Genomic DNA, 27503 nt, shown 5'->3' with positions numbered 1-27503 from the left:
GGGGCGGGAGCAAGGAGCCCGGGGCAGGAACAGAAGAAGGGGAGAGGCGGGAGCAGGGACCCCGGGGCAGGAACAGAAGAAGGGGAGGGTCACAGGGGCTCCGCGGAAGGCCCGCGGCCACGGCCGGGCCCGAGGAAGAGGCCGGGGCCGCCCCTCGCCTCGCCCCGCCCCGCCCCCCCGCGCCGCGCAGCTGGCCCGCGGCGGAAGGATACGGCGGGGGGAGGCGCCGCTCGCAGCAGCCGCCGCCGCAGCAGCGCCGATGTGCAGGCGGCGCGGGGGGGCTCCCATGTCTCCGGCCGCCCCAGCGCCAGCAGCCGCCCGCGCCGCGGGGGGACGATGAGGAGGCAGCGGCCGCCGCAGCAGCAGCAGCAGCGCTAGGAGCCGCGCGGCCCATGCGGAGCGAGCGCGCCGCCGCCGCCCGCCACAGCCAAGCCGCCGCCCGCCCGCCGGGCGAGAACAATAGAGCCCGCGGCGGGCTCCGGGCGGGACGGGACGGGAGCTGGGCGCCGCGGCCCCAGGCAGCCGGCGGGGGGAGCCAGCAGCCGCTTTGTCCGGGGGCCCCGGCGGCAGCGCCCGGGGGAGGGTCCGCGTTCCCCTCCCCCCTCGGATGCTTTTCTTCCTGAGCAGGTAAAATCCTGGGGGGGGGACTTGGGGGGGGTTCCTTCCGCCGCCCCCCAGCCCAGGGCCCTGCTGCGGGGAGCTCGATGCCCCGCCGGCCCCAGCACAACTGCTGCAAACTTCAGCCTGGGGAGGTGGCCCCCCCCAGGCCCCTGAGGCGGGGAGCTCCCCCCAGGAGTGCAAACCCCCTTCTCTGGGGGGAGGGCCGGGCGTGGAGCGGATTTGGAGAGGTTTTTGGGGGTGGGGGGGGTTCTTCCTATCTCTTTACCCGCCCCCCCCTTCAGGTCCCTGGTGCATGGAGTTTATTGTCCCTGCTCCACACGCGCTGGGACTCGTGCAAACTTCGGCTGGGCTCGGGGGGGGGGGGGAGTCAGCCCCGGGATGGGGGGGCTTCCTCCCCCCCAGCCTGTTCAGGGAGCTCAGAGTGTGTGCGCCCCCCTCCCCCAACTGCTGTGAACTTCATCTCGGATCCTGTTAGGCAGCGTCAGGGGAACAACTGATTTGGGGAGCGGGGGGGCTTTTCCTCCCCCCCCCACTTCCAGGTCACCCTGGTAGGGAGGCAACTGGCCCCGGTGCAGAGCCCTGTCAGCCCCAGCTGTTGGGGGGAGCGTGCCGGGGGGAACAAAGCCCAATGGGTCCTGTCGAGGTGGCTGTTGGGTTTTGGGGGGGGGACCCTCTGCCAGGCTGCTGCTGCGTGGAGCCGATTGACCCCATCCTAGGGCTGCAGCCTAGATTTGTATTGAGGGTATGTGGGGTGCGAGGGGGGTCGCGTCTGGAGCTGGCTTCTGGGGGGGGGATTCCCCTCCAATCCCATCCCCACAACAGCCCTCTAAAGGCCGCTGCTGCCGCACGGGTTTATTGTTCCCCACTCGCTCTGGAGCTGTTGTAAACTTCAGCCCAGCGTCGCCGGGTGAGTGGAAGGGCCTGGCAGAATTGGGGGCGGGGGGGGGCTGCTTTTCCAGTGGTAATAACCCCCCCCTTCGTCTCTCCTCGAACTGGACTGCTGCAAACTTCATCCTGGCTCTGTAGGGGGGTTACCCAGCAAAGGGAAAAAAGTGTGTGTGTGTGTGTGGGGGGGTGTTGGTGGAATAACTCTCTAGGATCCTGTGCATTTTTCATGTTAAATTCGGGGGGGGGGGATTGTGAAAACGAGGGTCTGGGAGAGCAGCTGGCTTGAGGAAGGTTCATTGTTCCCCTCCCAGCCAAGTTTAAAGAGCTTGAAGTGAGAACATGATCCCCCCCCCGAACCGTGATGGGAAAGTTGTGGGGTGGGGGGGCAAGAGTGACTCTTAGTATTAAATATTTTGTCCATCTCCACAGGCCGCTCTAACACTCGCTGGGCCCCTGCTGCGGCGGGGTTTTGTTTATCCTGCCGTCGGAGTGCGTGTGTGTGTAGTTTGCAAACTTTGCTTGGAAGTGCAGAGGGGAAGGAAGCGCTTTCTTTTGTGTCCGTTTCTGCCTCAGCCTTCCCGGGTGCCGTGCGGGTGTGTGACCGGTGTCAGTGGGGGCCCTGGGGGGGTCGGTCTGGCTTTGCATGCTGCCTTTGGAGGTGGCTGGAGGCGAGCAGCAGGCACTTGGTAGGCCCTGTCTGGAGTTTGGGGAAAGGGCTTTGCAGAGGGGGGAGGAGGAGGAGAGGAGCGAGAGCTGGTGGTGGAGGAGCCTTTGTCCAAAGGCAATAAGGTGCACCTCGGCTCTGGTGGAAGAAACTCGAATGTCTCAGGTTGAAGTGCATGGGGGGGGGGGGAAGATGAGGGGGTAATAGGGGAACATCTGCTGTGTGTTAACTCGGGAAAAGGGCTTCTCCGCTGGCATGCAGCGGAAAAACTGCTGTGAATGATTTCAGATTGAAAAATAACACTCTCCAGCAGCTCCATTTGCTTCAAAGGCAGAGCCCCCCCCAGCCGCCGCCGCCGCCCGGCTGCAGCTTGCACTGGCTGCTGCTTGGAGGTTGGGGGAGGGAACCACGAATCCTGTTCACTTGTTAGCCCCCTTCCCTTCCCCCAACGCTCATGGCTCAGCCCTGAAAAAGCCATTAAAAACGTTTTGCATGATGCACACTTGTCGTTCAGGCACGTTCAAGTTTTGTTAGTCTTTTTTTAAAAACCAAACCAAAACAGTCCCAGCCTTCTCTCTGTTACATGATCAGGGCAGGGTTCTTGTTTTATAGGACACTAGATTTTTTTTTTAAATGCTAGGAGGGTTTTAAAGATATAGATTTCATTTCTTTTGGGGGGCATATTGTATAAGTTGCCTCTGTGACCTTAATAAAACCCTGTCTGCTGCTCCCAGCCTCCTTGGAGCATTGCAGTTGTCTGGGTCTTTTGAGGCTATAGTTGAGGTTTTCGGGCTTGGTTGAACAGGACCCTTTCACACCCAACCCCCTCTGTCTTGTTTTTGACTTGCTAAACTGGGGATTCACTGGGGACTCCTTGGAGGAGAAGGATTGTTCTTTCAGGACCCACTGGGCAGAGGGAAAGGGAGAATGTTTTCAAAGTTGCTTTAAAAATAATTGCCGGATGCACTGATGACATAAAGGCAGGTTTAAAAAACAAAAATCCCTTGGCTTTTTTTTTTTAATAGTGGCAGAGGTCTTGTATGTGCTGGATCGATTTCAGCATATTTATTTTTTTAAACCTCACTGAAATGTAATGGATGAGCCAGTGCTTCCTAGGAATGCTTTGGAATACAGAGTTTTGTGTGTGTATAAAAATATTAAACTTGTGATGATTGAGTTAAATTATTGGCCAGCTGCACTTGATAGCGATAAATGAGTTTTAAAGAGGAAGAAGAATTAATTCTTTATCCCATCCCCTGCCTCCATTTCTACTCCTGAAGAAATATTTTCCTGCTGTGATGGGTTTGATCTCTTTTAAAAAAAAAAAAAAAAAAATGGGCAGAACAATATTTACCTACCTTGCAAGATTGTTTTGAGGGTTTTATTTTTGGAAAGCCCTTTGATGGTGAAAATAATGTAACCTCATTTTCTCCATCTTTTGTGGGGAGATTATTGCCTTTTTGGTAGCTAATTCTTGTTACCTAAGGGCTAGATTTTCAGAGTTGCCAAGCACCCATAGCGTCAATCAAAATAAAATGGGAGCTCCGCACCCTGGAGTGGGGGAGGGCATGAAATCAGGCCCTTTTTAAACTTTAAAGAGAAATAGACACAAACAAGCGGGAGGGGAACTCCCACAAACGGAGGGGGTAAAAAGCCCAAACCTGCCCGAGAGCCTGAATGATAACTTGCCTGAACCCTTTGATAAATGAGTTGACTTTTTTTTTTTCATTTGCTGCATGCCAGGAGCAACAGAATTGGTCTGAATTAGTGGAATTGGCAGCAAAAAACAAACATACAAGTGTGTCTGGTCAATAGAAGGCTTGTTCCTGTCTCTGGGTGCCATGTGAGGACTTTCACTGTGTTCTGAGGTGCAGAAGTTGGAAGCTGGGGATTTGCAAGGGATTTTTTTTCTTTTCTTTTTTTTTAAATATTCATCAGTGGGGTGGGTAGTTTGCTCTAGTCATTAAAATATCTCTTCCCCTCCCCCATGGTTTTCTTTAGGACTGCCACTGTTGAGTCTGTGGGAGTATGAATCAGCAGCAGCAGAGAATGGCTGCAGTTGGGACAGACAAAGAACTCAGTGACCTGCTGGACTTCAGTATGGTAAGCAAGCTCCTTTGAGGGAGGCCTTTAAAGGGACAGTAGCTTCATTTGTTTCCAGTGTTCTTGAGATCTGGAAGAATGGGCGACGGGGGTGGGGCGGCAGCAGAGAACATGAGCCTGTAAAGTGAGGTAAATTGGAGATGGTGGGTTTCAGATATGTTGTGTGCACTGCAGCTTGGTTCTTTTTTTGCTCCTTTAAGTTAAGCAATGGGGGACCCGGGTCAGCCCCTAGTAAAGACTTTCCTTGCAGTGAGCATATAGTGATCTTTGGGTGGGAAAGTTCTGTGGAAGCAGAAAACATTAGTCTGTTCTGTTTAAATGCTCATAGCAAAATGTGCTGGATAATGACTTCTGAAGCTTTGTATATGTAACTAATGCAAGGATGTGACTTTACTTAACAGTTACTTCATCAGGCTGTGTTTTTCCTCTTCCCAGATCCAAATTGTTGAATACATGTCCTTCCACATTATTCTATGTCAATTTGCAATTTTGCAGAGTAGATCTAATTTATATTTTCACAGAGATTAAGTACTCCTGTACCCCTATTCCTTGCCTAAAAAATCCTCAAAGCTCTACAGTAAAATTTTGAGGCCGTCATTGAAAAGAAAGTAACATTGGCTGAGAAGTTCCCCAGAGAATGTACGTGCCTTTTTGGGGTCACTTTTAGTAGTGGCAAACAAAGGCTGCAACCCTGCGAATGAATATGCTTAGCATTACACATGAGAGTAGTTCCACTGAAATTAGTGGTATTACTCAGGTGTGTAAAGACAAGGCATATGTAAGCGTTTGCAGGATCAGGGCCTATATGTGATGTTTGATTGTAGTTGGTGGGTGACCCGTGGAAAGAAAAAAGTTACTGTTTTGAATGCAAACGCCAGCTTGGTTCCTCTGTCATGTGCTGCACCCTAATGACACTTGGCATGTGTGTCTTGCTTTGTAGATAAGCAAACCTACTCTACAAATTGAAAAAATGCTGCTGCAAGAAGAGGAATAACCATTAAATAGCAATGCTGACATTATTCTTCTGGGTCATTCTGGGTATACTTAGGTATTCGTCAGTGATGCCTTTGTGATCATTTTTCTTCTCCTTCGGGTACAAAACAAGGGAGCATGGTCACAATTCCTTGCCCCTTATTTCCTTTATACTCAGTGTTAGCGCACTGCATCTCTTCTGGATCCCAGCATAAAGATACAACATAGATAAGAAAACTTAGAATAGAGTTAACTTGCAGCAATCAATAAGAAGCTGCAAACTGCACAGGCATCATATGTATCCACATGTATTCTCTCCTTACCCTGCATGAGAATTCCCACTGTGGTGGAACAGGATGAACATCTCAGCCACCTACAGCTGATGGGAGATTGATCTAATGAAAAAGTAACTAATATCGTTTACAGTTGCAAGGGGAGCTGTGATGATGCTATACCTCAAATACAAATATGTTCAGGGTTCATTGGGGAAGGGTGAGCAACTTTTCTCCCTCACTTTAGAGGTTTCTGTTCCCTTTGCCAGGCTCGCCTGTTTGTGTGAGAGATCCAAGTTTTGATCTGCAATATCCATAATCTAGTTCAGGATTGGACAGTTTCTTATTTCTCTTCCTTCCTTTCCAAAAAGAATTCCCAAACACTATTTGCAACTTATTTTGTAGCAAATTTGAAAATATCCTTATTTGCAACTCCTTGTAATTGTTCAGGACCATTAAAATAACACATTTCCCTTTTATATTATAAAACTCTCCCCTGGCCTAGACTTGGATCTGGAGCTAAGATTTAATACATTGGGTAAAATTCTTGTTCTTACATTAGTGTAAATATGTAACTGCTGAAGTCACTGTACCAAAGTCAATCCAGTGTGAGATTGGAATTGGAGCATTGTGTACATATGACACTTGTGCAGTTAGCTGCACGTGGGCAGACCCTTGATGTCATTGGGGCTCCATGTGAGCCCTAGGGTCTGCTACTTGCAGGATTGGGGCCCGAGCAGTTCCCTGCAAGCTCTATTTCTGGGAGTGTGTTATCTTCATAACAAATTAGGCCTGATCCTGCATTGTCAAGTCAGTGGGAAGCCATTAGTGAGCTTTTGAATTGGGCCTGTTGTGTCCTTCCGCACTCAGACACGAACATACTATTTTGCCTACAGAGGTCATTAGAAATAATAAATATCCCACTAAGAATGAGAATTTAAAAGCACACAATAACATAAAACTCATTAGCTAGTAGATAATGTTCGTACTGATACTACATACTTGTTAAGCATAGTATAGAAGTTACATAGTTAAATCTTTGGAGCATTGCAGGGTGCTCACATGTCTTGTAACTTGGATGTAACTTCTTGTCCTGTGGTCTGGATCTCTTGGGTTTTTTTTTCCCCCCTCCTTCATCTCTGAATAAGCAGGAATGAAAAGTTGTCCCAGTGATCTGTGTCAGACTAGGATAAAGGAGTGAAGACTATTGAGGCAAGGACTTTGTGTTCAGCAGCATCTGTTTAGGCCTGTGCTTTCAATCTGTTTTTCTAGAAAAAATGCATACCACCCTGTAGCGATTTCTGGACCAGCTCTGAGCTGTTTGCCACCCGGATGGGTGAATTTTATGTTCTGACACTAGTGGTTGTGTATATGAGAGCAGCCTAGTCTGTGGGGTTAATTGGGGAAAAAAATACTGTAATTAAAGTAGAAGGATTTAGACCTCAAAAAAAGAGAAAATTAGGTATGTATTGAACTGCAAAAGCGCCTATCCAAAGCTTTCTTCTGAAGTAACTTGCCAATAAACGGTGAAAAGCAAAACAGTGTTGTAATGTCTATTTAAGTAGTCTGAAGTTATAACTCCAGACCAAACTCACAGATCTGTAGACTGTTAGCTGCTTTGGGGTGTGCAGAGCAGAGTTCTTTACAAGTGCCTCTGAACACAGTGCCTCAAAATACAATGAATTTGTAAGCTTGCTTTTACGACTGCATCACAGCAGTGAGCTGGAAGGGGATTGCAAATCTGGGAGGAGGCAGCCCCGAAAACTTAGTATTGGTTCAAAGTATTAAATTTAATTTTTCTTTTTAGACTGTAATTTTAATCATTCTTCACCTCGTGGCTTGGCATTTCTGAGGTTTCATATATTTGCCCTCTTCAGAAGGGGCTTCAGCTAGGCTGCAGTCATAGCCATGACTATTGTAATCTAGCTTGAGGCTTGTCACTTTAACTACAGTTCACACCTTTCAGCTTTATCCACACAGCAGCAGTCACAACCATGTTTGTCCATTGATCTCCATGCTGCCTAACTGCATTTGTCTCAGGGCATTCTGGGAAAATTTGAGAGGCTATCCCATGATGCCTTGGTAGGGAGATAGTTCTTGGAGGGCACACACAGGGCGGCGAAAGCACCAAGCCTCTGGTGCAGTGCAGTCTGAGATGTCAGCACGCGATGAGAGCTGGGAGGAAGAAGCAGCAGCCAAACAATTACAAAGGCATGGTTAGGGGTCCTGTCTGTGCTGCAGACGTGTGCCAAACCAGATACATAGAGGCAGCTGAGTGCCAGTCTAAGCCTCTGGCAGGGCGAAACACTGTTAGCTCCCACTGTTGTTAATAGAATATTAACCATATGGTGTGCGGATACCAAGTACAATATGTTGTAAGTTGTTATATGGACAGGGCTTTACCATAGAATTGGTTTTACAGTCTCGCTGTAAGAGAGCGAGCACTCTGTATTAAATGTTGAACCACATGGATCCAGCCACCCCACGAGGAGTAAAACTTTGTGTGCAAGGCAGAGTTGTCCAATCTTTCTAAAGCTAAGTAACAAGTACCTGGCTTGTTTTGCATGGATAGACTTTTTTGTCTGGAGCTCCTTAAAACTTTTCTTCGACTGCTTCCTAGAGTTAAAACACCCAGTGTTGTTAAAGCAGTGCCATATGTCTCACTGTGGCGAAGTCAGAGTGCCCGCGTTTCCATTATAGAAACTGCTTTTTGTTTAGAATCTAACTAATAAAGTTCATTTAATGTTTAAGTAGGCAAACAAAGTCTTAATCAGGAGGGTTTTGCTTAAAAGAACACTTATGCCTTTGCTAATTTTGTTTAGTGGAATTCCCTTTATTCCCTCCTAATAGAAAAGAAGTTAATGGTTGGATATTTTATGTGCTCCAAAATATCTTTCAGGTTTAAGTTTTTTATTATTTTGAGACTTACCATATGAACTAAAGGGCTGCTATGTCGTAATGATTTGCTGTTTAATAGCAGTAAAATATTTGTGATGGACTTAATGAGAGTGAATGGCAGCTACATAATAATAGCTGCTTTGTTATAGTCTGAGCAGGTGAAAAATTCACCTAAAAGAAATTAATAAGTCTGGTTAAAGTGTTCTTAAGAGTAATTGATTTTTCAAAATATATATATTAACTCCGTGGGCTGCAATGGCTGTAAAGTCACTGAAATCTGTCAGCTAATAAACATATAAATAGGGCCCTGTCAAAATCACGGCCATGAAAAACACGTCACAGACCGTGAAATTTGGTCTCTTGTGTGCTTTTACCCTATATTATACAGATTTCACGGGGTAGACCAGCCTTTCTCAAATTGGGGGTCCTGACCTAAAAGAGAGTTGCAGGGAGTCACAAAGTTATTTGAGGGGGTGGGGGTGGGATATTGCCACCCTTCCTTTATGCTGACTTCAGAGCTTTTATTTAAATGCAGTGGAATCAGTAAAAATAACGAAAACAGTGTAGAAATAAGTAAAAAATACATCGAGACAAATTAATAGCACTATGTCCAACTTGTTTTTAAAAGTTAATACAAATTATCTTACAAGGGAATTCAGTACATTCCACTTTTTCCATTTTACACGTCGCATTAACGTAACTAAGAATTTCTAAATGCTTTATTCCTATTGTGCAAGTAAATCCCCATGATTTTCCTTAGGTAGTTTCAACCCAGCCTTTTCTCTTATTAGTATCATCTTGCTAACTTTGGGATATTAAGCCATAGCAGCATGAATTTCAAACAGATGTACCTGGTTAAACAGAAATTCAACATTTTCAGAGTGCTCAAGACTGTCAGGCCGTTTATCTGAATATAGATCAGCCAGACCAAATCACAGTATTTCCCATGTCATTCTAGGAAAAACACTTTGAATTAGAGGTAAATGGTACCACTATAGAGATAGTGGCTTAGAATCACTTTTGAAAAAGTACTATTTGTAAGCCCTCACTCTCCCCAAAACAAGATATATATGATGCAACCAAGATGGGGGGACGGGGGAGGGTTCCCTACGTTAGTTTAATCATTGATCAAGTAAAAAAGATTGGTGTCAACTTTCCTGGGGTCGGCAGCCAGAGAGTGGTGGCTGTTGGCCGAGCATCCAGCTCTGAAGGTGGTGCCTCGCTGTAGCAGTGCAGAAGTAAGGGTGGCAATATCATACCATGCCACCCTTACTTCTGTGCAGCAGCCTTTAGAACTGGATGGCTGGATAGTGTCGGCTGCCGACTGAGGGCGCAGCTCTGAGCTGGGTGTCTGGCAAGCTGCTGCTGCTCTCCAGCTGCTCATCTGTGAAGGCAGCGTTGCTGCCAGCAGTAGCGCAGAAGTAAGGGTAGCAGTACCGCAAACCCCCCTACAATAACCTTGCAACCCTCCCACAGCTCCTTTTTGGATTAGGACCCTGCAGTTACAATACCATGACATTTCAGATTTAAATAGCTGAAATCATGAAATTTACAATTTTTAAAATTGTATGACTGTGAATTGACCAAAATGGATTGTGAATTTGGTAGGGCCCCACATGTGAAATATGTGACTGAACAAATGCGCTTTCTCTTATCATACAAGCTTACCTCTCAGAACATTGCTGGTATCTTAGATGTAACCATCCATTAAAATGTGTCTGTAGTTTTTTTCCCCACTTTGTTTGGATTTGTTTTTTATTGGATCCAAGAATGACCCACAGATATCTGTGGGGATAACATTTAAGTAGTCGTCATCTGTCAAGAAGACTGAAAGCATCAGTGCAATCCTGTATACAGAAATTTAAGACGGGACTTTTACATAACACCGTTAAATCTATATTGTTCGAATCCAACAAAGAACAAGTAATGAACCAATTACAAAATTGGAAAAGCTTGATAGTTAATCCCTTCCATTGCATGCTGTTTTTTCCATCTAAATATTTTATTTTTAAAGTAACATTTTAAAAATAAAGGGAATTCAGTGTGTGGTTGAACTTAGATTTTGCTGTTGAGTGATACAAACTAACGAAGGCAGAGGACACTCTTAATCTTATTTACTGTGCCCTTAAGTGAAGCCCAGCAGTGTGACTTAAACCCACACCGCTGTGGAAAAACAGAAGTTGACAGTATAAGCGTTATATTTCCTGCATTTCATCTATAATATATGGCTTGCAAATTAGTATTGAAGTAACGTTAGTGTGCGGTTCCTTATTTATCAAATGTTGTGATGCTTTAAAGTCTCAGCTTGCTTTGATGAGTGATAGTTCTTTGATCGTTCTTTAATTCCTGTGGTAATGAGAGCAGGAAAGGGTTACTTCAGACTCCCACTGACAGTATCTTTCTAAACAGAATAAGGAAGATGAAGGCAAGAGGTGGGAAGGCATCCCTCATTCATATGTATTTGGTGTATGGGCGTGTTGGGGATTGCCAAAAATAGTGGTGCTGGGGGGGGACCCCTTTTGCAGAAGTAGAAGAGAAAATGTGTATTGCACAATGGAACAAAACTAGACATTTTCTCCATTGGTGTTTTCACTCTAACCTTGTGGGTGTTTCGTTGTTGCATTAGCAATTAAGCAGAAATGCTTATGAAAATAAGCAAACTGTGTGGCTTAAGAAGGCAGCATGTACAAATTGGTGCTTGATACCAATAAATTCAAGCTGCTCTCCAAACAGAGAACTTCTTTGCAATTCTTGGAAATGAAGATTGACCATTTCAGTTAAAGTAACATTTTTCCCATCTCCTAGGGGGGAAGGAGTAAGGCAATCTGCCTCGCTGTCTTACTGGGCTAATTAAGTGAATTTCTGACCACATTATTTTAATATCCCTTATTTTAAAAATCAATTCTCTCTCTCTCTAAACTGACAAGCTGGGGGAGGTAATATCTTTTATTGGATATTACCTCACCCACCTTGTCTCACTAATATCCTAGGACCATCATGGCTACAACAATACTATCTATATAAACTAACATTGCTGTTGCTCTAAGGAATTTCTTTCCTAGCAGTGAAAATCTAAGCATCTTGTGAGCCTTCTGTTTAGATGCTTTTTTTAAGTGTATATGTCCATGCTTGCGCGCACATACATATTTTCACATGTATGAGAGTTAGACACCCAAATTCCATGGCTTTTCAGTGGAAGTTGATTGGCTTATTGATCTTTCTGACTGAAAAATCTCCCCCACATATTCCTGTATTTTTAAGATTAGTAACCAAACCTGAGCAGACAACTGTGTAAAGTAACATTCCTGGTCACAAAAAAGCATCAAATATGTCAGGGCATGAAATGCTGCATTTCTCTATTAAATGGTTTAATCTTTAAAGTATTTAAACTTTGAGTTATTCAGACATTATAAAGCTATAAATAATGTAAATGATTTGATGGTAAAAATATCTGAGTTAAGTATTAAAAAAACATTTTAAAATGTTAATTTACTGAGCATTTTCCCACCAGTTGTTTTATTGGCTAAAGCTCGATGTTTGTAGAAGAGAATTAGTTTTCTCTTCTGCTGCATGCAGGTGTATATATGTTTTTTAAGCACATTTTTGAAACTTGCCCCGTTTATTTTAAAAATATTTGTCCGCATGAGCTGACTAGGTATGCAGTATTTTTGAGGAAGCTCTCTGGCAGAGGGAGATTGCTACTCTGTTACTGCTACAATTTATAGCTAAACAGGTAGCTAAAATGACAGATACTGTAAAGCACATTAATCTTTCTGATCATGTGTTAGCGTGTGTTACATAATGTTGGAATCAGGCAGACTTTATCTGCCTACACATTTCTGCAGAATGTCCACTATCTTGGCTTATTTACACTGGTACAGTGTCTCTGAGTGGAGAGGGAAAGTGGATTGATACTTGATGTTCACTTTTTGCTCCTAAAACCGGGGGTGGGGGGGGGGGGGAGGGAGAGGGGGAATCTTCTGGAGTCCTACATGAGGTGGTTGTGCACTGTAGGTAAGCAGCAAATAATTGTGTAGCTTAGTCATCAGTGTCCTCTCCAGCTGAAGTCACTATGGTAGCTGCTAACTTCCTCCTAGGATATAGGATAGCACCAAATAAGGAGGGTTGGGGGGAAGAAGAGGAAATAAACCAGGTCTTCACATGTGTTTAATTTGGGGGGAAAGAGTGGGGTGAATCTCTGTTTAGATGGAGAATTGGGTGCTACACCCTTTATGCTAATTTATTAATAAGGGAACAAATCATACTTTGGCCTTGTGCTCTTCCTAGGTTTTTTGCCTCTTGTAATAGTGTGGGGAAGAAATAATGAGCCCTAAGCGCAGGGGTGGAAAGAGGAAACCTCTCTTCTCCAGTCCAAATGAAAAATATCCCAGACGCTGCTGCTTCATGAAAAAGAAATTGGAAGATCTGTCTACACAAATGTTTATTTGCTCGGGAATGGACATATACCAGCTCAGAGTTGGAGGACACTCCTCCCTGCTACATAGATCAGCTGGGAAAGCAGTTGGAAAGATTGCTGCGCTCATAATACTTTTACTTCTTTCTCGTCTCTCCCTTACCACAGCACAGCAAAGCTAACATATTGAAATCTCTCTCTTCTTTCTCCCTCATCTTCCTGTTTTTCTAGATGTTCCCCCTGCCAGTGGCTAATGGAAAAAACAGACCCACGACGCTAGCGAGCACGCAGTTTGGCGGATCAGGTATTGTCTTTTTTTTCCCCCTCTTAATGCCTCTTTTCAGAGTTAAAAACAAATACAAAGCCCCAAAGCAAAGGGAGTTGTCAGTTTCGTGGATGCTCTTTAATGTATTTTCATGGTTCTATTGTACCTCTGCTGCTCTGAGTACGAATGTTAATTCCGTAATCCCGTGTGTGTGTGTGTCCAGGAATCTCTTGCTGTTGTGTAACTGAGGTGAAACTTCATGAATAACTAAAGGTTAATTCTCTTTGTCGGGACTCTCAAAGAGGCCGATGGGAGTTTGAATTCCAATGAGATTTGGGTGTTGGACTTCCTTCAGCCACTTTGACAATCCCAGATCCTTTGTTATATTTAAGTAGATGGTACAAGTATCTGCTCTGTGACACCTTGCCCATCCATCTCCAGTAGCATGACCGTGATGCCCTGCTGGGGCCAGTGTACGTCAGTAGTTTGGACACCCAGTTTTGAAAATCTTGGCCCTAAAGATAGGCGCCTATCTCAATATTTAAAGACCTAAATAAATGCCTGGGATAACTTCCACCAGCTGAGGATCTGGCCCCGAGTTGTCAGAAGCACTGAACACCTGCTGAAGTCAGCTGAAGCTGCTCAGTGCTTGGCAGGTGTAAGTGCCTAAATACTGAGTTTGGGAGGATGGGGGAGAGTTTTTCAAAAACATCAAGGGGATTTAGGAGCACAGATTCATTTAAAGAGGCTGGGATTTGTGCTCCTAAACACCTTAGGTAATCCTCCATGGAGCCTAACTTTTTCGACTTAGGTAAGATTGGAAAAAAATGTGTTTGTTTAGTTTGGAAAAGAGAAGACTGAGAGGGGACATAAGTTTTCAAGTACATGAAAGGTTGTTACAAGAAGGAGGGAGAAAAATTGTTCTTAAACTCTGAGGCTAGAACAAGAAGCAATGGGCTTAAATTGCAGCAAGGGAGATTTAGGTTGGACATTAGGAAAAACTTCCAAATTGTCAGAGTGGTTAATCACTGGAATTTGGAATCTCCATTCTGAGATTTTTAAGAGCAGGTTGGACAAACACTTGTCAGGGATGGTCTAGAGAATTCTTAGTTTGCCTATGAGTGCAGGGGATTGGACTAGATGACCTCTCGAGGTCCCTTCCAATCCTTTGATTCCATGGGAGTCAGCTTCCCATGTCTGAAATGTTGGCACTAACTGGCAGAGGCTTCTTAAGTCAGTATTAAAATAAAATATTCCTGGGACTATATCTGTCATGCTCCTGGGGCTGTGTGGCTGCAACAGGCTTTCTGTGCTCGGGGATCTTGCATTCATGAGACAGTTGTTCTCTATAGAATAAAGTCTGTGGCATACAGGAGGGTCTTATTACCTTTTATCCTCCTATCGCCATATTCCTTCTCTCTTAACTATGCTGATGTCTCTGTAGATTGTTAAAATCTCTGCTATTCCAATACCAATTAACTGAAGCCACCCAAGATGTGTTGGAATGTCCCACTCCTACAAACCTGGCTGTGCCATTGCTTTTAAGAAACCTCCCAAACCACACTAGGATGGTGAAGCTCTGGTGCTGTATGCTGTGATTAAATGGGGTAGCCTGGGAAGTACTGTTAATGAGTGTTGTTCAGGCTACTGGAAATGGCTCAGCATGAAAATACTGCAGTCAAATGTCTTGCTTTTTTCCACCTCTTGGGCTGCCTCCTACTGGGATGTCAGGATGGATGGAGGCCTGGAGTTTCAGGAGCTCCTGGAGCCTGGTAGTGAGAGATTTTGGATAGCAGAGCTGGCACTGTTGTGTGTGGAAACATTCAATCTACACAAAGAAATGTTGCAAAGTGATGTGTCCATGGTATCACTCGCAGCATTTCTGCCCCTGAACTTCAGCAGTGTCTGGGCTTCCAGAAATTAGCTCAAGCTCTAAACAGTTTTTTTGAACAAACATTTTCCTCTATATAGAGACTTATTTCTAAAGTTTAGGGTTTTTTTAAATCATAATTTGTTATAAAGCACAACAGGTTTTAGTTTGATTCATGAAGACAAACACAGTATGGTGTGAGAGTGCTTCAGAGCTTTTTCGTTTACCCTGACAATGAAAAAGATAGAGAAGGATATATTGGTAATTGGAGGAGGGAGAGGGGTTCAAGGAAATAGAGAAATATAGGTAGAGAGTAAAGGAGAAGTATAATTTAACACCGGTGGAAGTTGATCTCTGTAGTGAACATTCCAACTTACACATCTCGTACTTTGCTGCTAAAATAATCAACAAAAGAAACACCACAAGCTTGTGAGAGAGCAAGCTTGCATTCAGTCATTTCCTGCTTGGCTGTTGGCTTGCCTCCTTGATCTGCAGAGCTGGCCAGTTCATGACAAGGAGTAGGAGTGCTGGGGAAATAGCCTGTGATGGCTAGCGTCTTTCACTCAGATGCCCTGTGTCAGCCTAGAACACATACAGTATGCGTGCGCGCGCACACACACACACACCCCACCCAGGGGAGTGAAAGGTAAAGGTGACACCACCCTTCCTCTGAGCTGCTGTTTTTGAGATGGGCTTTCTGAATGGTTCATAAAAATCATCAAGGAGTGACATTCTGCAATTGCATTAAGGGCGATTGTACAACTACCACTGTCCCGTTTTCCTGGCTTAGTGTGGGCCTTCAGTTCTGCCGACTGGCGTCTTGATTCTGAAATGCAGCTCAGTGCACTGTTAATGGAAGGCTTTTCATGCAGTGAATGGCCTAGAGTCTCTCTTTTTTTAAAAGGGTGAAGTGTATATTTTTCCTGTCAAGAGTTAAGTGACTTTTCATTCTGCTCTTGGATGTTGGTGTGTTTTCATGCTGACTGGTGGGTGTATACATCAGAAGTGTAACAACGACCTGTCATACCATCAAGGGTCTTGTCTACGCACACACACACATGCCTTGTTCTAGTTAAACAGGTTTCATTTGAACTGGTGGAAGATGTCTGTGTAGAGAAGACCCTGGATGGTGTGGTTGCTCATTGTTACACCTGGCTTATACTGATTTAGCTTGACTTAGTAACTTACATTGGTGTAAGCCAGTTGTAAATCATTTAGTGCATGCACCGGGGATTTGCATGCACCTAGCTAAATCTGTTTTAAAAACTGATTTTGGTTAAACTGGTGCAACTGTTGGCATAAAAAAAGGCCTGAGTCATAACCTTCCTTAAGATCTCTGCTAATTTGAAGACCTAGATCCATGTCAAGAGGGCAGAGTGCCTTTTTGCCATACTTTAGTTTAATATGGTGGTAGACAATAGCTCGCTATAGCTGCTAGCACCCTCACTGCAGTCTCCCACTATAACATAGGCTCCCATTGCTGGACTACAGTGCTTTTTTTTTTCAGATAAGTTGTTAGAATGTTTCACTCCCTGGTGGAAATCAGAATTGAAAAGAGCAATGAAACAGTGCTTGTGGGTGGCTTGGCCAAATTGTCAGCACTTGGTAAAATAAGGTGGTCTTGCCAAACACCAGGCTGGTAAATAGGCGTCAATATTAACTTTAAAACAGTATTACAAGAGAATTGCTATGACAAAACCAACCAAGTTAGAATGCTTTTCAAATCCTAATTGAGAATACTCTTACCCTCCCTTTCCTGAGCTGTTGTCCCACGTCCTGTAGGATTTATTCAGACTAGAAGCTCCTTGAGGCAAATGTGACCACCTTCTGTGTGTGTAAAGTGCTAAGTAAATCCCAGGTACTAATGTTGGGATTTCCTCACTTTTATATTCAGTAAAGTTGACATTTTCTGGGGCTAGTTTATATATAAACACTCCTCCATCTCCCCCTGCTTTGTCTCTTAAATCTCTCAGGGGAAAATCAGTTTACATTTCCAGTGGTAACCTTAACTCTGCCCTGTCAGTCTTGCTTCTCTCCCCTGATTAGATGGAGGAAAATGGTTACCACATGTGTTCCTAGTTGCACAGATCGTGCAAGCTGTGTCTGCAGGATTTTTGACACACACAGGACTCCTCAGGAAAGGTAACATCTTCACAGAGACTTTGTGTTGCAACGAGAGCTTTCCAGATAAACATTCCAGACATGGGAAGATGTAGTTACCTAAGCCAAGATTTTAAAAACTGGAGTCTAAAACTAGGCTCTATGGGGGATTACCTAAGGTGGTTAGGAGCACAAATCCCAGTGCCTTTGTGCTCCTAAATTCTCTTGATGTTACCAACTCCCCTGTCCTAAGAACTTTTTCAGTTATTTCCCTCTGCATATCCAATATATGCCTATTGGCTTGAGTTTTAGACTTTCTAGGCCAAGCTGTCGGATATTTGCAATGGCATAAAGGTTAAGACTTTTTTCCAAAATTAAAATGCCAGTTATTTGATACATCATAGCTCACAGATGACTAACCTGATCCAACTGCCCTCCTCCTCAAAAATACTCCAAATAAATTCTGCCTCTGACGGGGCACCATGTATATTACATTTTACGTGGAAATTACCTTTTTTTTTTTTTTTTAAAATTGATGTTTAAAAGGGCAGTAGGGGGTGGTGGTAGAATCAGTATCCTTCCAACCTTAGCTTTGGAGTTGCTGTTGTTGTTCCGTAACTGCAGAGCAGTGCGTAACTTGCCAGTGGAACAGAACAGATAATGGCTGCTGAGTTTTCTATAGGATCACAGTATCCAACTTGCTCCTTCCTTTATAAAGTGCTTTGGGGTTGTGTAGAACTTGAAGAGAGCTCCCATGATGGTGGTGTTTTGGTGAACTAATGCTGCACTTGGCTGTCTTAGCCTCTTACATTTCGAAGAACTCTGTAGCAGTGCTGCATATTTCCACCAAATTTGAAGAGGGTTCAAGAATATCTTAGAGACAAAAGCATGCTGAGCTTCAGTTGTGTGTCTGGTTACCGGTCGCCCAGCATGGCTCCTGCTGATGGATTATTCTGCTTGCAACAAATAAAAACATGGCAATGAAATGGCTTTGTCTTGAGTAACAAAATTTGTGATTAAATTTGTTTCCCTTCTTGCTTTGTAGTCAAGGGAACATTCTAGCCTGAGGACTGTAAAAGGGAGCTGTGGGGGAGAAATCCCCTTTTGCCACTACACTGTGGTCCTGCCCCCTCCTCTTTCAAAGTTTGTTCTACACCTATTTGCTAGCAAGATCGGGAGCTGAGGTTTGTTGTGGAGGGACTTGCTTTGATCAGGGCAAGTTCATATAGCATATTTGAGGCTGGCTAACAAGGGAGTTTTTCAGAGTTACAAGTTGCTGCATGTAACAAGTTTTAAGTTATAGTCTACTGAACAAAGTCAAATGCATTCTCCCTGGAGGGAGGTGAGTCTGCATCCCTTTTTAAACTTCACTTTAAACAACATTCGGCCTTAAATACCTGTGGCAACAACACTGAAAGTCATAAATTCTGTGAAAGATGAGTGTCTCTTTAATTGGTGCTCTGCGTGAGCTGTTTGAAGATTTGATTACTTCGTATGGGCATGCAACCATTTATTAGGCCATATCCGAAAGGTGCAGTTGAGGGGTCCTGTGTGCATGGGTAGAGGGTTTTTTTTTTTTTTTTTTGTTTGTTTTTTTGTTTTTTTTTTTTTTTTTTTTTTTGGAAGGGGGTAGAGAGTAAGAGCACTCTGCCTTCTGCAGCAGATCTGTGGATATTAAAGTGACACTTCGTTCATTATTTAACATGCTGAGAAGCCAACTTGCACATCTTAAGTAAAAGAAACTAAAAATTTCAGTGAGAGAGAGTCTTGAAGAGCTAAATGCAGTGTCTTCTATTGAAATCCAGTCAAGGATTGAATTTCAGACTGATAAATAGTTGCCAGAAGCTTTTAATAGTTGGTTGTATAATGTTTTCCTACTAAATTAAATTATTTCCCACATTTGGATTATGCAGAAGTGGGTGTTATGGGCTTTTAGTTTTTGCTGTTCTGATATATCGTGAAAGGTAGACATGAGGTGCAAAAACGTGGCTTGATATTTAGCATTGATATTTCTGTAGTTAAATTACTTATTTTAGGCTGTTGGATTTATTTTACTTGTGTATCATTTCTGATTCAGCAGCATTGCAAAACACTAATTTAAAAACAAATTATCAGTCCAGGTACAAAATCTGCTTGCCCATATTTTACTGTGACCCTAATTTATTATGAAAAAACCTTTTACTCTGTTTTTAAAGGGAAAAAACTTGCTATGATCAAGTAGGATTTTGCAAGGCATTTGCTAAGCATGTGTTAGGTGTCGTTAGCTTGAAAAATACAGAATCCTTCAGTCTTAATGTTTACATTAATATAGACCAACTGATGTACATTTAGGAAGATGAGGAACTTAGACTACAGTTTTCAAAAGTGTCTAAGTAGCTTAGGCACTTGAGTCAATTTTAAAAAGTGAGGTAGGGTAAGTGGTTATGGTCCATTGTCTTTCTCCCAAGCGTCTAAGTCACTTTGGAAGGAGACTTAAGCTTTTTAGACCATGTCTACACTAGAGACCACCGATGCAGCTGTGCTGTAGTAAGATTTCCTGTGTGCCCATTCTATATGCGGGAGACATAATTAAACTACCCCCAATATGTAGCAGTAGCTATGTCTGCAGGAGAGTCTCTCTCACCAACGTAGTGCTGTCCACACCAGCGCTTCTGTCAGTGTAACGTATGTCGCTAAGAGATGTGGGTTTTTTCACACCCCCAAGTGACATAAGTTATACTGACAAAAGTGTAGTGTAGACGTACCCTTAGTCACTTAGTTTTTAACTCTTTTGCCCACTTCCTTGTGCCCTTCCTTACAAATAGAACTTTGCAGGGGAGATGTCTCTTCCTCCACTTTCCTTGGTGCTGATTCTGAAAAGCCATGGACCAGGATACAGAAAGTGGGATTAAAAAAAAATTGAGGGGCTGGGGGGAAAGAGGAGCGTTTCTGGAGGTGAGGGAAGGGAATTCTAACTGGCAGGAAGTAACATCCTGTGTAGAACAAAGAGAAGAGTAATATCTTCACACTTGTCTCCATTAATCTAAAGTAACACCTCAGTTCACTCTTCAGTCTCTGATCCCCCTCATATTCTTGAATACACATTCCTGCTCCTAGCACTTGCCTTGCCTTTGCAGTGGCTGCTCTTGCATCTCTGCAGTCAGAAACACTGGGACAAGGCTTTTCCTTTTTTCTTTCCTCCCCAGTATTTGTCTTCAAAAGTTTTTTTTATAAGCCATGGGGAAGGAGGGGAAAAGGGGAGATCCTGAGGCAGACACAACAGAATTCTAATCCAGTAAGAGAAACATGTTTCTTGAAGGAGTGCAGCGAAGGTGGCCATGTTATCACTCAAAACAAAGATGCTCCAAGAACAAATACAAATATTTCTCTGGTAATTGGAGATATAACAATATAGTATTGTACTGACAGTTCTGTACTTATGATTGAGAAGGCATGTTCATTACCCGTGAACATAAGAACAGCCCTGCTGGGTCAGCCCAATGGTCCATCTAGCCCAGTATCTTATCTTCCAGCAGTGGCCAATGACAAGTGCTTTAGAGAGAATTAACAGAACAGGGCAATTATTGAGTGATCCATCCCTGTCATCCAGTCCCATCTTATGTCTGTCAGAGGTTTAGCACACCCAGAGCATGGGGTGGCATCCATGATCATCTTGGCTGATAGCCATTGATTGACCTCTCCTCCATGAACTGATCTAATTCTGTTGTGAACCCAGGAGTTTTGGCCTTCACAACACCCCCGGCAAGTAGTTCCACAGGTTGACTGTGCGACGTGTGAAGAAGTATTTCTTGATGTTTGTTTTAAACCTGCTCCTGTTAAATTAATTGGATGACCCTTGGTTCTTTTATGTGAAGGGGTAAATAACACTTACTTTCTCCACACCAGTCATGATTTTATACACCTCTGTCATATACTCCCTTAATAGTCTCTCTTCCAAGATGAACAGTCCCGGTCTTTTTAATCTCTCCTCATATGGAAGCTGTTCATCCCTCTAATCATTTTTGTTGCCCTTCTCTGAACATTTTCCACTTCTAATATATCTTTTGAGATGGGGTGACCAGAATGGCACATAGCATTCAAGGTGTGGGCATACCTTGGATTTATATAGTGGCTCAGATATTTTTGATCTTATTGATTCCTTTCCTAACATTGTTAGCTTTTTTTTGACTGCCGCTGCACACTGAGTGGATGACTTCAGAGAAATATCCACGACACCAAGATCTTTCATGAATGGTAATAGCTAATTTAGACCCCATCAATTTTGTATGTATAGTTGGGATTATGTTTTCCAAGGTGTATTACTTTGCATTGATCAGCATTGAATTTCATCTGCCATTTTATTGCCCAGACACCCAGTTTTGTGAGATCCCTTTGTAACTTTTTGTAGTCTGCTTTGAACTTAATTACCTTGAGTAATTTTGTATCATGCAAATTTTGCCACTTCACTGTTTGCCCCTTTTTCCAAATGATTTATGAATATGTTGAACAGCACTGGTCCCAGTACAGATCCCTGCAGAACCGCACTATTTATCTGTCTCCATGTGAAAACTGACTTTTTTTTTTCATTCCTATCCTTTGTTTCCTATCGTCTAAACAGTTACTGATCCTTGAGGACCTTCCCTCTTATCTCATGACTGCTTACTTTGCTTAAGAGCCATTGGTGAAGGACCTTCTGAAAGGCTTTCTTAAAGTCCAGATTCACTTTATCAACTGGATCACCGTGTCCATATGTTTGTTGTTACTTCCCCCTCACCTCCCCCCCCCGAATTATAATAGATTGATGAGGCATGATTTCCTTTTTAAAAGTCCTGTTGAATCTTTCCCAACAAATCATGTTCATGTATGTATCTGATAATTCTGTTCTTTACTATTGTTTCAGCCAATTTGCCTGATACTGATGTTAGGCTTACTGGCCTTTTAATTGCCAGGATTGCCTCTGGAGCCTTTTTTAAAAATTGGTATCACATGAGCTGGCTTCCAGTCATCTGCTACAGAAGCTGATTTAAGTGATAGGCTACGCACCACAGTTACTAGTTCTGCAATTTCAATTTTGAGTTCCTTTAGAACTCTTGGGTGAATACCATCTGGTCCTGGTGACTTATTACTCTAATTTATCTTGTCTTTATGTGCATTTAACTTCCTGAAGGGGAAAAAATTCACCCTTTGGGCTGAAATTTCTTTTGCTAGTTTTTCTACCTAGAAAGAAAAATTGAGGGAGGAGGGCAGTGGGGTGAGAGAGAGGCATGTTTAAAATTTTGTCCATCTGAAAAATTCTGAAGTGAGGAAAAGCACTCTTCTTCTCTTCCCCCTCCCTCCCTCCCCGGCCTCTGTTATCTCCAAAGCTTTATTACACTCTCATAACCAACAGCTTCTCATTACAAACTTCAGACTTGACTCAGGCCTTGTCTGCAAACAGAAATTGTGCCCCTTTAACTGTGCTGGTCTAACTAAAGCAGTAGAACCCCTCTGGATAAGAAGGGTAGTACCACTATAAGTGCATCCACGTTGGGGATTGTACCAGTATAATTATTGGGGGGCTGAGGGTGGGAGGGAAGATGGGGGGAAATCGCATCAGTAACTTAGTCATACTGATACCAGAGCTGTGTGGTGACCAGGACTTAGTACCCAGTGAGGGCAAATGAATGGTAATGTGTTTCAAGAAACTTTTTAAAAAAGGAAGAAAAAAATCCCCTCGCAGCCTCAAAATACTCTTTACCAAAAATGAGGAAAAAGACATAAGCATTGAAAAATCACCTACCGAGTGTCATGTTTTTTTGTTTGTATTGTCACATTTTCAATCTTCTCTTTGCAACCATGAGAGCTGGAGCCCGTTATTTTTAAATGAAAGATTGTCGTCTTGTTGTCTAGAATACCACGTGCAGCCCTGTCAGCCCAATTCAAACCCTGCTGACATGGGATTGTGTGTAAGTACTGTACATATTGCGGGCTTGGGTCCTAAATTGGTAAAGATGTTGCCTAGCTAGTCTGGACTCTGGCCAGTCACCCCTGCTCCTGAGTCCCTGTACGATGGCTGTCTGAATGTATAATCATTAGATCACATGATCATATCGAATTCTGCTGTATTGCATAGGCAAAATTTTGCAGTTGGCTCACTGTCACAACTGAAAGCTTTCCAGGCTGACTGGGCTCCTTCCAAAAAGGGAAGATGGCTTTGGAAGGGGCTCAGCAGGTCTGGCAAGCATTTCTGCTGGACTTTGGTGCTGCCAATTTCAAATTCTGCATGCTCTGTAGGGGACCCGGCTCCAGAAAGCACAGTGTATACCTAAATCACACCTACAGTAGTACAGGAATTCTTTATTTTAAATTCATCTGCAAAACTAAATTTAATTAAGTTAGTACTAGAGGGATATTTAACATCTGCAGAAGTCAGGATATTCATAGTTATGGCAGGCTTAACTTGCTCTCGTGTGTGTGTGTGTGTGAGAGAGAGACAGAGAGAGAGAGAGAAATATGCATAGAACAGAGGTGGCCAAAGTTAATGACCCTTCAAACCACATACGACAATCTTCAGAGCCAGGGCAAACCTGCCGGGGCTTGGGGCTTCCTCCCTGTGGCGAGTTGGTAGGGCTAGGACCTCTAGCCATGTGGAGAGAGGGGTCTTGTGGCTTCCGCCCTGTAGGAGGCAACTGCTGCAGCGTGGGGCTCCAGGCCTGCTCCTGCTGAAGCCCCAAACCCTGGCAGATGCTGCCCCTGCTCCCTGCTGGGCAGAAGGCCTGAGCTCCTCTCCCCACGTGTGGTAGGTGAAGAACGGGAAGGGGTGGGGGGCTCCTTGAGCCACACTTTAACTGGGCTTGCGAGCTGCAGTATGGCCACCCCAGCATAGAATTTAACACCTACACTGAGCTGTTTTTTACTCTGCATGGCTTTTGCTGTGACATGGTTTAGAAATTTATTTTAATGCCTCTGAAAGATGCCGGTAAGAATTCCTTCTGTCACTGCATTGCCCAAAGTCCTCAGCCGGGCTCAGAACCTGCATTTTAAGGGCTGTACAAACACACAAGAAGTTATGTCCCTGCCCCAGTGAGCCACAGCCTCCTTTGCAAGTTATTTTATTTCATATGTGTACAGAGGGATGTATAACTATGGCTCTGAGATCCAGTTTTTGAATTGGGCTTGTTAAATCCCCATCAGGAACGTACTGATGTCTGTCTGTCTGTCTGTCTCTCTTTTTAGTGTGTATGTAAAATGCAGCAGCACTCTGCTGAGCCACAAATTTCCACTGAAAGTGGATTTTGGTGCTGCTTGTTTACTGAATCACAGGCCCATGAGGCTCTGATGGGGGTTGTCACACCCTCTGTGGGCTAATGGGAGAGCATCAGATCATCCCACCACTTCCCCGACACACAGTAGTTTCCCTCAAACCAGACTGGGTCACTTTAATTAGCTGCTGCTTCTCCTCACCCTGGCACTCACTAGTTTACATAGCTCCTCTGTCTGCCTTGACTTATTGTGAGTCTGCACCTGCATTTCAGGCAAGAATCCCAGGATTCCATCCTTCCCTGTTCTTGCTGAAGCTCAAAAGTCCATAATCCATAACTGGCCTCTGCATCGCTTGTCCGGACCAGAGGTTCTAATGCATGAAACCCCATCTTCTGTGTTGCAAAGCAGTGTGTTTACATAGAATCTTTAGCTGCCTTGGCTACGCCAGACGCTTGCCCACATCTTTGCATATCAGGTTCTCAACCTGGTGGGTGGTGGCCACCCTGCCCTTTCCCACATTGCTAAATAATAGAGGAGTCCCAGCTAAAGGGAAAAGGAGGTCCCTAATCTAGAGAAGAGCGTTGTGGTACAGAAGAGGTTCAGAAGCACTGCAGTAAGCTGTCTCTTCTGGAAGAAGGAAGGCTGGCTGCATTTTGGATACTGTTCTGTTCTCTATCCATTCTCATACCATTCATCACCATAGTATCTGAGTGCATTGAGCAATGTGACTAACATCTGTATAACTTTCTCTTCAGCTGCCAGGTCTCCCCCATGACGTGAAGCAGCACCATAGGCTAGAGCCTACCCCTAGGCCACCAGGCCAGCTGGATGTATGCAGTTCTGGGAGGCTAGTGGGCGAAGGGGCAGCCTGCCTTGGGACGCCCTTTGCTAGGTCAATCCCTTTCCAGTGGGGAGAGAGCCGCTTGAAGCCACAAAAGTGAGTGCCCATTGGCTGCTTTGCACCCACTTCACCACTGTTCATGACAGGCAGTGCAGGAGGCTTATTTCCCCAGAGCAATTAAAGTTTAACAGTGGCCACTTTTTAATGCAGCCACTCCTGGTGTTCAATAAAAGGTGGCACACCAGGGAATTGAAGGGCTCTACAGAGACACGGTGAAGCAAACGGGAGGTAGTTCTAGTGTGTGCAGAGGGGGATGAGGGCGAATGGCAGGCATCTGTACCTTGCCCTCCTCATACAGAGATAGTTCCACAATACTTTGGCAGTCTTGATTAGAATATTAGTTTCAACAAGCTGAGCTCTGTATGCCATAGAGGGGGGGAAAAGGTACTGTAGTCCTTCGGTGTTGACTTAAAATTTAATTAATTTTGTTGCCAAATGAGGCATGAAATGCAGTGTGAAATATATAGCAGCACTGAATGCTTAATTGTATAGGGACTGGAAAATGTAGCGGGGACTGAGAGTAAGAGATTACCAGAGGCAAATGTGGGCACTATGTTCTGGGGACGTTTTCTTTAGGGCGCCACTGAGCATCTGTCGATGGGCAGTGGCGCAGCAGAACGAGCTCTGGTTGAAGTGTAGCCCAGCTGGTGATGGCCTTCCTGTGCGCTTAGTGAGAGCTTGAGTTACACAGAGAGTAGGGGGCTTGTCTATGTGGAGAAGTTATTTATGATTTCCTATTTGTATTGTAATGTCTAGGAGTGCCCATCATGGACTGGGACCCCATTGTGCTAGGTGCTGTACAGAATTAAAAGCACAATAGCTATTATGCATTAGCTCCCCATGGGGACCCTGTTACTCCATGCGACGAGTGCCTTCGTGTGGGTCAGCTTCATCCGCTTCCAAAGTGGATCCAGGTACACTTCTACTCCACAATAGCTGTTTCACTGTGTAGATGAACTCTAGGGCTCCTGGGCAGTGCCGGTGACCTAATGCAACACGGGTTGTGTGGAGGGAGTGCTTCATTTTGGTAGTGCTATCTTTGGGTGAGACGTTTAAGGGGGCAGGTTTATGTTAAAGCTGACAGCGCATTCACCAGGGTGAATCTGAAGAAGTGGGTATTCACCCACGAAAGCTCATGCTCCAAAACGTCTGTTAATCTATGAGGTGCCACAGGATTCTTTGCTGCTTTCACCAGGGTAGTATCTGGGCTAACTCTCGTTTCAGTGGGTTTTAATTTACAAGACTAGACAGTTTTCCGTCTTACTCTGATGCATACTGAGCAGTCTTGGGGTTCTTATTTCTACATCTTCGCAAGTACACGAGGTGCTGTCCAAGCAGACACTGGCTTGCAGACTAACGCAGGGCTTGTCTGCACACACTTACTTGCTCAGTCTTAACTAAATGCATGTTTTTAAGCCAATTTAAGCTGGTACAACCCTCTGTATGGAGACTTATTTCAGTCTGAGTGGCTTATTTCAGTTTAGCTGAAGTCAATTGGGAATAAATTTAAACTAAACTCTTGAACTGAAATAAGTGGGCCCACACAAAGGGGTTGTACCAGTCTACTAATTTGGTCTAAAAACATACATTTGGTTAACCCACTACAACTTCCTGTGTGGACAGTCTCTTATATTGGTTTGGTTTGAGCTGATTAGGGAACAGGTTTAGGCTAAATTTGTTTTGAGTGTTTGTGCACAGCCTTTTGCACCAGTTTAACTAAATCGGGATAAACACTCACCAGAAGTTGTAAACTGGTGCATCTTCTGTATGTACACAATGCTGAAAGTATTCTGTAGCAAATTCTGAACTTGGAACTGGCCTTTTCTCTGTACTCATAGAAGGTAGATGCAGCAGATGCCTCTCCATGGATGTTGAGGAATTGGCTTATCATCTAGGCTAGAGAATCTTGACAGATTGGTCTTTTTATGGGGATGTGGGGAAGGCCATAGAATTGGGTGTGTGACCTCTTCCCCCTCCCCCCTTGCTGCTTTGTGATGTACAAAACTCCTAGAATTTGATGTCCTATTTTATATTAGAAATTCTAATCATGCCTGCCTTGAAAGATTTTATGGTGCTAGAGAGCGTAAAAAGAGACTTAAGCAACGAGGGGATGGCACTTTTAGGCTGTCTAGAACTTTATGGAGGTTTTTGATTTCAGTGCCTAATAGGCATTTTGGAGGAAGGATGTCTTTGTTGACAATTCAGAGCCCCTTTTTGTCAAAGGAGGTCAAGTCCAGTGGCCGCACTCTGAGATCTAGCAAAATCAGGGAAGGTCGGATATTCCTGTTGGTTTGAATGTAAAATAACTAGAGAA

The 27503-nt window shown here is 44.2% G+C and overlaps 1 protein-coding gene across 11 annotated transcripts in view; it reads left to right on the top strand.

The window, feature by feature from the left end:
• Positions 1-455: 455 nt before the first annotated feature.
• The window catches only part of TCF3 (transcription factor 3), a 130855-nt gene continuing 103807 nt past the window's right edge, over positions 456-27503 (top strand). For 2 of the 11 annotated variants that reach the window (XM_050933734.1, XM_050933733.1), the window contains exons 1-3: positions 456-627; positions 4175-4276; positions 13064-13136. In XM_050933734.1, the coding sequence (XP_050789691.1) occupies positions 4202-4276; positions 13064-13136 (148 nt within the window). In that variant the 5' untranslated portion in view covers positions 456-627; positions 4175-4201. Of the gene's footprint in view, positions 628-4024; positions 4042-4174; positions 4277-13063; positions 13137-26004; positions 26104-27503 lie in introns of those variants that run through there. The other 9 variants (XM_050933736.1, XM_050933738.1, XM_050933732.1 and 6 more) reach the window with 8 other exon arrangements.

The sequence above is a fragment of the Gopherus flavomarginatus genome, chromosome 24, assembly GCF_025201925.1.
Source record: "Gopherus flavomarginatus isolate rGopFla2 chromosome 24, rGopFla2.mat.asm, whole genome shotgun sequence".
Taxonomy (NCBI): domain Eukaryota; kingdom Metazoa; phylum Chordata; order Testudines; family Testudinidae; genus Gopherus; species Gopherus flavomarginatus.
Note: the sequence above shows the minus strand (reverse complement) of the source record. Positions and strands in the feature narration are given on the sequence as shown.